General features: G+C 47.0%; 1 protein-coding gene across 6 annotated transcripts in view; it reads right to left on the bottom strand.

Moving 5' to 3' along the window:
- Nucleotides 1-12,559, bottom strand: part of PCNT (pericentrin) — a 150,837-nt gene that overhangs the window by 45,810 nt on the left and 92,468 nt on the right. For all 6 annotated transcript variants that reach the window (XM_062204173.1, XM_062204190.1, XM_062204156.1 and 3 more), the window contains 2 exons: nt 2,661-3,524; nt 1,520-1,687 (listed from right to left, as the gene is read on the bottom strand). In XM_062204173.1, coding sequence (XP_062060157.1) covers nt 1,520-1,687; nt 2,661-3,524 — 1,032 coding nt within the window. The remainder of the gene's footprint in view (nt 1-1,519; nt 1,688-2,660; nt 3,525-12,559) is intronic.

Raw genomic sequence — 12,559 nt, forward strand, 5'->3', positions numbered from 1 at the left:
GGTAGAAGCCCCACATGGAGTTCCAGGCTCTTGGCTTCACCTTGGTCCAGTTCCAGCTGTTGTGGGTACCTGGGGAGTCAATCGGTTGATGGAAGATATCTCTATCTTTCTATCTTTAAGGGAAGTGAAAATAAATTAATTTTTAAAAAGAATTCAAATGAACATCCTATGCAGAGGAGGATGAGACACCCTCACTGCAGAGATGGTGACAAGGCCCCCTCTCTGCAGAGTGGGTTTCTTGAGGGTACTCCACCAACCAACATTATGAAGCCAGGCTCATCTCTCAGAAACCAGGCCCAGCCAGGGCCACAACCTGCTCGGAAACCGCGGGCCCAGTGTGCCGCAGAATTCAGAATTTCTCAGGTTCTAAGATATGGGTATGGAGCACATGGTATAGACACGAGTGTGCCCAGAGGGCTGGGGCCACACCTCTCCTCTCTCACAAAACATTCCAGACACACACATCATTCACAGCTGAGCTTCTGTGAGAAGTCAAGGCAAGCACATGATGGCAGCACAGTTGGGAAAACAGAGTAACAATCAACCATTTGTGGTGTGAAGAGCCTTTGGGGTTGGACTGGAAAGTTTGGATAAGGAGCTGTAATGTGATGAGTATGAGGCACGGACAGTGGTGTGTCGACCAGGTATGGGGGTCCTGAGATGGACAGGAGGACCAGCATAACAGTACAGGCTAGGGAAGTGCCAGCGGCAACACAGCTGAGGGCAGACACTGTGCCGCCGAGGGCGGGCTGCCCCTTGGGACACCACGTCCCATACCGGAGTGAGTGCCACTTCAAGTCCCACCTACTCTGCTTCTGATCCAGTTCCCTGCTAGTGCATCCTGGGAGGCAGCAGATGACAGCTCCTACACTTGGGATGCTACCAACCACGTGGGAGATCCAGACGGAGTTCCTGGCTTGGGCCTGGCCCAGCCCTGGCTGTTGTGGGAATCTGGGGAATGAGCCAGCAGATGGAAGAAGTTTTTCTAACTGTCACTCTACCTATCAAGTAGATTAAAAATAAATAAACATTAAAAAAAGAAAAGAAGGCTGTCAGAAACAGCTCCAATCCCTGGGCTAAGCATTTCCAAGGTAGGGTCGCTGGGAACCTGCCTGGTGTACATGGGTCATGAGTTGCACCAGCGTCTACAGATTTGAAGTTGCCAATGTGCAACCTTTTCCCTCAACAAAGAACTGAAAATACACAGAGAAAAAAAAAATACACCTGAGGCTTCAAAACCAAATCTGAAGCCTTAAACAGACAAGGGCAAGGAGAAGCCGGGGCATGTGCTACAAACCGTTATATGCACCTTGTTAACTCTAGGGCAAAGGTAACTATTTATGTTCACAAGCTTCTTAGCCGCTGGGAAATGTGTAGCACTTGGGATATTTTAAAGCAGATATAAAGAGCATGTTAGAGAACAGGTCCCGCTAGCATCAAAATACTGCTCAGTTCAGCAGGAGGCCAGGTTTGTCCACAGAGCTCCTGGGCTCCAGCCTGCCCTCCCAGGTGCACGTACCTTCCGTCTTCCCAACACTTTGCTGCTGTCATCCACACTCGGGCACATTTCATTTTTCAGCAGGAGCAGTTCTGACTCCAGCTGCCTCTGGCAGACTGTGAGCACTGACATCACACTGTCTTGTCTCTGCAGACCCGCATCCTTCAATGTCACCAGGACTTTGGCATGCTGTGACAATGTTTAGAAAGTGACAGCTGAATACATCAGACACTCAGTTTCTGAGAACTATCACAAGGAAAGAAAGTCTTGCCACTGCCCGCTGCCCAAGGGGCTCACTCGGGGTGCCACATAGCAGGTCAGGCTGGTACATCTGAAAAGCCTCTCTTACTTCTGTGGAACTCTGACTTTCAAATTAATAAAAAAAAAAATCTTAAAAAAAAAAAAGACAATTCATCTAAGTCCTCCTGTTCCAGAATGGATGGGCTTAAAACATTTTACACAGGAAGTGCTTGTTAAAAGGCAAGACATTTAATTAGAAGCCAAAAACAGAAATTTAAAAAGATGTAAGCTTAAAACTGTACCAAAAAGTGAAATCCCAGCCTGATTTCACAGCGCCAGACCCTGGACAAGTCGAGGCTGACATGAGCCTCAGGCTCCTTTCTTCTACTTTTTTTTATTAACACCAGGAGAACAAATTTCCTACGTACAAACTTAGGAGCACAGCTGACACTTCCCCCCCACCCCTGCCCATGTTCCCACCCTTTCTCCTTTTTGTCTTTTAATCTTTACGTGACATGCTTTTGGTTTATTTTATAATCATAAGATTAACCCTTCAGTAAGTAATGACCTTTTTTTAAGGCTGACTTATTTATTTGAAAAGCAGAGTTACAGGAGAAGGGGAAGGGTGAAGGGGGTGTATGTGTGTGTGTGTGTATCTCCCATCCACTGATTCACTCCCCAGATGGCTGCAATAACCAGAGCTGGGCCAGGCTCCTTTCTTTACCAGGTCAGGAAGCCAACAACAGTAAATGCAACCCTCAACTTGTCCAGCACAGAAGGCAGGCACTAAAATTTCGAGAGACAGAGGAGGAAAGTAAGGAAAAACGCCATCTCTTCTGAAGAACACCCAACACCCCTGGCCCAGAATGGCTAACTTCCTCAGGGTCCTCGGTTCCCATGGGCTGCAGGAAATGAGACCTACCTGTGGGTCATGATCTGGGCCACGGGAGACTGAGGTCAGCTGCTCCAAGTCGTCATCATATGCAGTCTCTGTATTCACACAAGGGTTGGGGTGGCCCCCAGGCACCTGTGTCCAGGCTGCAGCACCACGGGCTTGCCGCTTGTCCAGCTCCCGCTGGCACCTAAGGAACCTTTGGTTCAGTGCCTGCAGCTGGCGACTGAGGCGGACACACTGTGCCCGCAGGCGCTGCAGCTCGAGAGGCTCATCCAAGGCAGCCAGGGGCTGCTGTTCCAGGGCATGGCGGAAACGGGCCACGGCTAGCAGGATGGCCTGTAGCTCAGTGCAGTGGAACGCTTTCCACTTGTTCATGGCAGCGATTTCTAAATTTCTCTCTGCAATCGTAGCTTCCTTTGCTTTTAGAACAGCCTCAAACTCCTGGATCCTGGAGGCCATGCTCTGCACCTCAGCCTCTCTGAGTGCCACACTACGCCCAAGTTCGACCAGCTGCCGAGCAGCAGCCTCTTCGGCACCCCGCAGGCGCTGCTGCACAGCCTCCAGTGCCTGGCTGTGGCCACGCTCCTGGTCAGCCAGGAGCTGGCTCAGGGCCTGCTTGGCTGCATGTGCAGCTTCAAGCTCCCCCTGTAACACAGCTGGGCCCTCTACTTGACAACAGAGGAGTTCGTGCTGGAGACTGTCAGCCTGACTATCACTGACTTCATGCACCACAGGCCCCATGAGGGACAGCTCACTCTGTAGCTTCTCAATGACTTCATGGAGTTGTTCAATTTCTTCTGCTTTATCCTTCTGTAATCGTTCTTGGTTCTCTTGCAAATTTTCAATAATGGCTTTCAACTCTTCAATTTCAGAGCTTCTATCATACACAACCTGAATATAAAGCAAATTTCAGAGGACACTTTAATACATCAACTCCAAAACTTCCCTTGCAACACACAGGTCAGGCTGAATTCATCCTTGTAGGAGATAACTCAACAGAATGAAAAGCAAATCAACAAGCCATGTCACCAGAAGGTATGCCGATGTGGTACCCAGCTGTTCAAGGCACACCCTGGTCACAGCTGGTACCTCCCACAGCAGCTGCACCATGTGCTATGTCTGCCCTCACCAGGAAGCTCTAACCAGGCTACTGTTACCACAATGCTTTGATCACCTCTGAAAAGCTGATTTGGGGGCTGGCACTGTGGTACAGCAGGTTAAGCCTCCGCCTGCTGCACTGACATCCCAAATAAGTGCCAGTTTGAGTCCCAGCTGCTCTGCTTCCGATCCAGCTCTCTGCTAATGCACCTAGGAAAGCAGTGGAAGACAGCCCAAGTGCTTGGACCCCTGCATCCACATGGGAGACCCAGAAGAAGCTCCTGGCTCCTAGCTTTGCCATGGCCTACCCCAAACCATTGCAGCCATTTGGGGGAATGAGCCAGCAGAGGCCAGATCTCTCTCTCTCTCTCTCTCTCTCTCTCTCTCTCTCTCTCTGTGTGTGTGTCTCCCCACCCCCAATTCTGTTTTTGAAACAAATCTTAAAAAAAAAAAAAAAAAAGAAAAAAAGCTATTTTGTTTGCAATAATGAAGACCTGGATGAGCCTTAAGCTCCTCAACACTTCTCTACCTGAGTGCTTTCCTAGGCACATTTGTAGGAAGCTGGATTGGGGACGGAGTAGCAATGCAAACCGCGGTGCGATATGGAAAGTCAAGCACTGCAAGTGCAAGCTCAAGTCCCTGGGCTACAACGCCAGCCACTAAACTCCATTATCTTGTTTTGTTCTTAGATGTGTTTACTTATGTGAAAGTCAGAGTTAGAGATAAAGAAAGAAGGACAGACAGACAGAGAGACCTTCCATTAGCCTGTTCACTCCCCAGTTGGCCACAACAGCCAGGGCTGGGCCAGGCCAAAGCTAGCAGCCTGGAGCCTAGAGCTTACACTATAACACTGCCCTATAAACTCCATTATCTTAAGATAATGTCATAATTCGTGTTTTAGCTAACAATTTTCAAACCATTCATTACAGTCTAATGCTTTGCTTCCAAAAAATTGGGAGTTCCTTAACAATCCTTGATTTCAGCATATTTCACAATTATTTTAGACACAAATACAAATCTGGCCTATAGTAAAAACAAAAATTAGGGACTGGGCACTCTATTTCCAATCCAGCTTCTTACTCATGCACTTGGGATGCACAAGATGGCCCAAGTACTTGAGCACCTGCCACCCATGTGGGAAATATGGATGGAATCCCTGGTCCTCGGCTTTGGGCTGTTGTGGTCATTTGGAGAGTAAACCCCAGGGTGGAAGAAATTCTCTCCCTCTCTCTCTCCCTCTCATTTTGGTTTGGATATCGGTGATATGCTGCATTACTGTATCTGAAGGTAGTAATTACACATTTGGTGGCAGGAAACTGCTCAATGAAAGGCTGGCTCCCACAGCGCACACTCAGCTCTATTCTGGATGCCGCTGCTGTGCACTGCACAACCCACATCTCTGTACTATACAGACAGGGAAAATATACATAGATTTTTAAACACCAACTTCATTTAATTTAAATTTGAAACTGTCTTGGGGAAGTTTTCCATTGAGTGAAGACACTTTTAAGGACAATTCTGTCTGGATACAATTGCTGCCCATTCACTAGACGCACGGAATGCACTGCAGAGCAGTCACGACCACAGCACGAGCATTACACCGAAAACCCGGGCGCCAGCACGTCAAACACTGAGATCGCCTGAGACCAGTGCTCGAGGTGCAGCAAAGCGGACGTGCCAGCAGGGAGATCAGATGGGGAGGGTGGGTGCTGGTGAAAAGGGTGCATGTCTGTGCCAAGAGCACATACACTGGGGTCACACACGCGCTGCAACAGGCCCTGTGCCATCACAGTGGGCCCTAAAGGACAGTCGGTGTGACCCTCTGGGCAGGTAGTGAAGGCAAGTGGTATTTTATCTAAGAAGCATGACTTGCTCAGAAATGTGGCTCTGTGGGGTGTCTGAAGAAATGGTATCAGCAGGAAACTCAGAGGGGACAGGAAGGGGTGAGGCAACGTGGCCAAAGGACTGGCCAGGGCTGGAGTTCCTTACTAGGTGTGGAAAGATGCCCCTCAGAAGATTCTTCATGAACCAGCCAGATAACAGGCACCTGCCTGCAGGAAACTCAAGACAGGGCAGAGGCCATCCGGTGGGAGAGTTTCCACTCTGAGTCTCTGCCCTCTGGCAGCACAGTGGCAAAGAGGGCAGCAAGGCTGTGGAGAGCAAAGACATGTTTGCAATAGACACAGAGGAGCAGCCAGGTTCCAAGATCAGGCCCATCCACATCTCAATTTCTTCCCACAGTTGGGGAAGGGAACCACTCCCTGTGTGCACTCTCAGTCTGACCTCACCAACTACCACTAAAACAAAACCTGATGCTCTTCAAAAGCCAGAGCCCCAAAGCATAATTTGCAGATACAAATCAAAATTCCTCAAAATATACGTTAAAAAAAAAAGGAATATATGACCAATTCTGAAAAGAGAGGGCCAGCATTGTGGCACAGTGGATTAAGCCACTGCCTACAACACCAGCATTCTATATGAGCACCAGTTGGAGTCTCAGCTGCTCTGCTTCTGATCCAGCACCCTGCTAATGAGCCTGGGAAACTAGTAGAAGATGGCAAAAGTACTGGGAGAGACCCAGATGGAGTTCCAGTCTCCTGGCTTTGACCTGGTTCAGTTCTGACTGTTGCAGCCATTTTGGGAGTGAACCAGCGGACGGATAATCTCTAACTCTGCCTTTCAAATATATACATAAATCATTTTTTAAAAAGATTTGTTTAGTTATTTGAGAAGCAGAGTTACAGACAAAGAGAGGGAGAGACAGAGAGAGAGAGATCTTCCATCCACTGGTTCACTCCCCAAATGGCTGCAATGGCCAGGGCTGGGCCAGTCCAAAGCCAGGAGCCAGGAGCTTCTTTTGGATCTCCCATGTGGGTGCAAGAGCCCAAGCACTTGGGCCATCTTCAGCTGATTTCCCAGGCCATAGGTGAGAGAGAGAGCCGGATCAGATGAGGAACAGCAGGGACATGAACCAGCGCCCATACAGTATGCCAGCACCATAGGTGGAAGATTAGCTTACTATACCGCAGTGCAAGCCCCTACATAAATCTTAAAAAAAAAAAAAGAAAGAAAGAAAAGACAACCAATGGCAACCAATCCTGAGATGACAAAGACATTGGGACAAACAAACAAGGATGTCAAAGCAATGGTACACCTGTGCTCAAAGATGTAAAAGGCCAGCGCCGTGGCTTAACAGGCTAATCCTCCGCCTTGCAGTGCTGGCACACCGGGTTCTAGTCCCAGTTGGGGCGCCGGATTCTATCCCGGTTGTCCCTCTTCCAGGCCAGCTCTCTGCTATGGCCCAGAAAGGCAGTGGAGGATGGCCCAAGTCCTTGGGCCCTGCACCTGCATGGGAAACCGGGAGAAGCGCCTGGCTCCTGGCTTCGGATCAGCACGATGCGCCGGCCGCAGCGGCCATTGGAGGGTGAACCAACGGCAAAAGGGAAGACCTTTCTCTCTGTCTCTCTCTCTCACTATTCACTCTGCCTGTCAAAAAAATAAATAAATAAATAAAAATTAAAAAAAAAAATGTAAAAACAGGGATGATCACCATAAACAAAAAGACAGGAAGTTGGGAAGAATAGAAACTACAAAAAGAAATGAAAATTCTGCAACAAAAATGACAGTATCTGAAATTTTAAAATTCATTTAATGTGCTTAGAACAACATTATCTGTAACAAAGTCCATGGAGTCAGAGAAAGAGAAAGAAAAATAATTATTTTTTTAAAAAGTGGAGATGGCCTCAAATATCTGTAGGACAATGAGGGCATTTTTGTAATTGGGCCTGCGGAAAAAGAGAAAACCACACAGGAAAAAATACTTAAATAAATAGCCAAAAATTTCCCAACTGGAAACGAATTCAAATACCCTATAAATAATTAGTAAGAAAACACAATCTATAATCATTTAATCCCAATGAAGAGTTCACCAAGCCAACTGGTGCCACTGAACAATTCTACTCAAATAGCACAAGAGGATGCAACAACTGACTCAATGAAGCCAGCAGTTGCAGGACAGCACTCAGATACAGACAACTGTGGACCAAAGTTCCTGACAAAGACAGATGCACAGCTTCTCACAGAAGGTCAGTAAGTGAAATCCAGCAACACATGAAAAGATTTATAAACCCTAACCAAACGGGCTGTTCCAGGGAGAAAAAGCTGCCCATACTTGAGAACTCATAAAAGTAACAGTAACAGAGGAAAGAAGCAGTCATACAACTGCACTGACTGAGGAAGACCCGGAAACCGTGGGGCCACGTGAGCCACGGCCACAGCCGCATCAGCGAGCACCGTAAGCACCGGGAGGCCGAGGTAATGCGGGTGGCGTGCATCACCACAGGAGCAACTTTGATAAATATCACCCAGGTTACTTCGGGATACTTGGTATGAGGCATTATCACTTAAAGAGGAACCAGAGCTCCTGCCCAGCTGTCAACCTTGATAAGCTGTGGATGCTGGTCAGTGAGCAGACACGGGTAAATGCTGCCAAGAACAAGACTGGAGCTGCTCCCATCACTGATGTGGTGCGGTCGGGCTATTACAAAGTTCTGGGAAAGCGGAAGCTCCCAAAGCAGCCTGTCATCGTGAAGGCCCAATTCTTCAGCAGAAGAGCTGAGGAGAAGATTAAGGGCGTGGGGGAGCCTGTGTCTTGGTGGCTTGACGCCACACGGTTCATTAAATGCTAGCAAATGCTAAAAAAAAATACAATTCTTACTCGCAGGAAACAAGGAATAGAGTGTGTCCTCAACTGAAAAAAGGATCTCCTTCAAAAGCCAAAACCTAACCTCACATTTAATGGTGGAAACTGAATGCGGAAGCTCTAGCTAGCTCAACAAAGAAAAACATCTAACAGCACACAGATTGGAAAGATGAATATTAGACTGTCCCTTTTTGCAGATGACAAGATAATCTACATGGAAAATCCCAGGAAATTTTTTTAAAAGTTCCTACAGTAAATTTATCAAGAAACAGTGTAATATACAAAAATTAAGTATAATTCTATATCCTATCAATGAACAATTAGTATTCAAGAGGAAATATACCATTTAAGGTAACAGCACTACAATAAAACAAAATATGTAGATAAAAATCTCACAAAATAGATGAAGAATATCTCAGTTGAAAACTATGAAACATCAAAGAAAGGAATGAAAAGGAAACCAAATAAGCAGAAGAACACTACATTCATGCCCCGGTGGTTAAGTTGCCCTTGAACACCTGCATCCGTTATCAGAGTGACTTGCTTGAGTCCTGGCTCCTCTGCTTGTGACTACTGCCTCCTGCTAATGTGCACCCTGGGAGACAGCAGGCAATGGCTCAAGTAGTTGGGCCCCTGCCACCCGTGTGGGAGACCTAAACTGAGTTCCTGGCTCCTGGCTTCAGAAACTAGAAAAGTGTAAAATTTTCCAACTCATTTTATGAAACCAGCAGGACCTTTATACCAAAACCTGATGAAATATTATAACAAGAGCTATTACAGGTAAATAGCTCTCATGAACATGGATGCAAAAACTTTGAGCAAAATAATACCAAGCCAAATCCAACAACATATTCAATATATTAAAAGAGTAGTCCATTTGACCTAGCATTTAACAAGGCACTTGTGATGCCCACCAACCCACAGCGGAGCCCCTGGTTTGAGTCCTGGCTCTGCTCCTGACTTCAGCATTCTCCTAGTACACACACTGAGAGCCAGCAGGTGACGGTCCGAGTACTTGGGTCTCGCCTCCCATGAGGGTGATCCAGACTGAGTTCTAGGCTCTGGCTTTGGCCTGGCCCAGCCCCAACTACTGCAGGCTATTAGGGAATGCACTGGAAGACGGAAGATCTCTGTCTCTCCCTGTCATTCTGCCTTCCAAGGAAATATTAACCTATTATGAAAAACAAAAACAAGAAAACACCTGATGGAATTATCTCAAGGATGGCTGAACAGAGCTAATGATCTTTCTGAGACAGGCAGAGAGAGAGAGAGAGAGAGAGAAAGAGATGGAGAGAGGAAGAGAGAGAGAGAGGGCACTCCCATGTGCTCATTCTGGGGCCAGAACCAGGAGCCAGGAACTCAATCCAGGTCTCCTATTTGGGCGGCAGGGAACACAATTACTTGAACCACCACTGCTAGCTCCTCCCAAATTCTGCAATGGTAGAGAACCTGAGTTAGAGGCCAGGGCCAGGAACTGAGCCCAAGCACTCTGATATGTGATACGGACATCCTGACTGCCAGACTAAACATCCACTCCTTTTCCCAGAGATGCTGAAGTATCCTCAAACAAGAACATATCAAGGTAATATTTTGATGCGTGTGTCTGTGTGTGTGTGTATGTACAGTGAATACTTTCAAGTTTATGATACCTCAGCTCAATTGTCAAACGTTAAGTTCAACATTATCATACCAGATGCAGGGCTCAGTCACCTTTGACCCAGTTTTCCATACGGCACTCACTCAGACACCATGCCTTACCAGTTTGGCTCCAGCCCATGGACACAGAAATATTTCAGAGCGTGCTGAGTATCACCCCTCCCATCCCAGGATCTGTAAATATTGAAAAGAGCCTGAAATTTCTGCATTGTGGTTGTCACTGAAGTCACACCTGCAATCTGACCCCTAAAGGGTCATATTCCCAATGGTTGCTGAGAACTGCAGCTACCAGCCGAGCAGAGGCAAAAACACTCGCAAGTCACTCAAAGCCGAGTGTGCTTGTGTGCCTGCGTGTGCATCCTCACAGCAAACAACTAACTAGATGATAAACTTTTCCAATCTACTTTATGATAGTTTTAAAAACTAAAGTACTGAAAAATGAACTTTTTAAAATTATTTATTTAATTTACTTATTTGAAAGGCAATTTACTTATTTGAAAGGCAAACAGAGAGGCTGACGCTATGGCTTAGCGGGTAAAGCAGCCACCTATAGTGCCGGCATCCCATATGGGCACCAGATCGAATCCCGGCTGCTCCACTTCTGACCCAGCTCTCTGCTATGGCCTGAGAAAGCAGTGGAAGATGGCCCAAGTCCTTAGGACCCTGCACCCATGTGGGAGACCCAGAAGAAACTCCTGGCTCCTGGCTTCAGATTGGTGCAGCTCCAGCCATGCGGCCAACTGGGGAGTGAACCAGCGGATGGAAGAACTCTCTTTCTGCCTCTCCTTTGCTCTGTGTACCTCTGACTTTCAAATCAATCAATCAAATAAATCCATTAAAAAAAAAAAAGCTTGAAATACATTCTTTTAAAAAAATAAAAGAAAAAGAAAAAAGAAAAGCAAACAGAGACACACTGAGAGACCTCAAATGCCTTTCATTGCCAGGCCTTGGCCAGACCAAAGATGGGAAACTGGAATTCAATCCGCGTCCTCCACATGGGCGGAAGGGAGCCACGTACTTCAGCCAACATTCACTGACTCCCAGAGTGTGCATTAGCAGGAAGCTGGAGTGCAAGGCAGTGTTGGAACTCGAACTCAGACATTCCGATATGGGATGCAAACCTCATAACCAACATCCTAACCACTGTGCCGATGCCACCCCTAAAGAACTGACTTAACTAAAGATGTGTAGCACCTCTTGACTAAGAAGTGTAGAACAAGGCAACAGCAAATGATCAAACTGAAGAAGCATCACCAACCCTGGTATCAGACTCAGCAGCAGGGGAACATGGAGAGTAAGGCAGAGGAACAACAAGGAGTCACCAGAGAGGGCAGGGCACAAACAAGGGATGGTGAGGCTGCCCAGATGGAAAGAAGGGCTTGGTTTCCCACCAAACCTCAGAGATATTTTGATTCAGGGAGATGAAAATCTTCACCAGAGGTGGGTTTTTGGCGCAAAAGTTAAGACTACTTGAGACACCTGCATCCCATATCAGAGTGTCTGGGTTCGAATCCCAGCTCTTCTTCTGATTCCTGCCTTCTGCTAATGCACACCATGGGAGACAGCAGGTGATGGCTCAAGAACTTAGGTCCCTAGCTCCCACCAGCTGTTGTCAGCACCTAGAGAACAAGTCAGAAGATGAAAGATCTCTCTCTCTCTCTGCTTCTCTGCCTTTTGAATACAATTAAAAAATATATATTTTTTAAATCTTAAGTGATGGGGCCGGCACTGTGGTGCAGTGGGTTGACGCCCTGGCCTGAGGCACCAGCATCCCATATGGACACCAGTTCGAGTCCTGGCTGCTCCACTTTCAATCCAGCTCTCTGCTATGGCCTGGGAAAGCAACAGAAGATGAACCAAGTCCTTGGGCCCCTGCACCCACGTGGGAGACCCAGAGGAAGCTCCTGGCTTCAGATCAGCGCAGCTCCAGCTGTTGCGACCAATCGGGGAGTGAACCATCGGATGGAGGACCTCTCTCTCTCTCTGCCTCTCCTTCTCTCTCTGTGTAACTCTGACTTTCAAATAAATTAAAAATTAAAAAAAAAAATCTTTAGTGACATGAAAAGTCAGAAAACCCCAAATATGATTTTCTTCAAAAAATTAGAAATCCAGTAAAGTTCAGCCCTTTAAATTTTAGTTATGTTTATTACATAAAGCACCACATGAAAACTGTCTACACCTTAACAAAAAAATCAGAATTATAGAAAAAAGATGCATGGATTTACATATATCTATGAATGAACAAAAATCTTAAAGGATTAATATTTTTTTTTCTGGACAGGCAGAGTGATAGAGACAGAGACAGAGAGAAAGGTCTTTCTTCTGTTGGTTCGCCCCCCAAATGGCCACTACAGCCGGCGCGCTGCACCAATCTGAAGCCAGGAGCCAGGTGCTTCCTCCCAGTCTCGCATGCGGGTGCAGGGCCCAAGCACTTGGGCCATCCTCCACTGCACTCCCGGGCCATAGCAGA

The sequence above is a fragment of the Lepus europaeus genome, chromosome 2 (genome assembly GCF_033115175.1).
Source record: "Lepus europaeus isolate LE1 chromosome 2, mLepTim1.pri, whole genome shotgun sequence".
In the NCBI taxonomy this organism is placed as follows: Eukaryota; Metazoa; Chordata; class Mammalia; order Lagomorpha; family Leporidae; genus Lepus; species Lepus europaeus.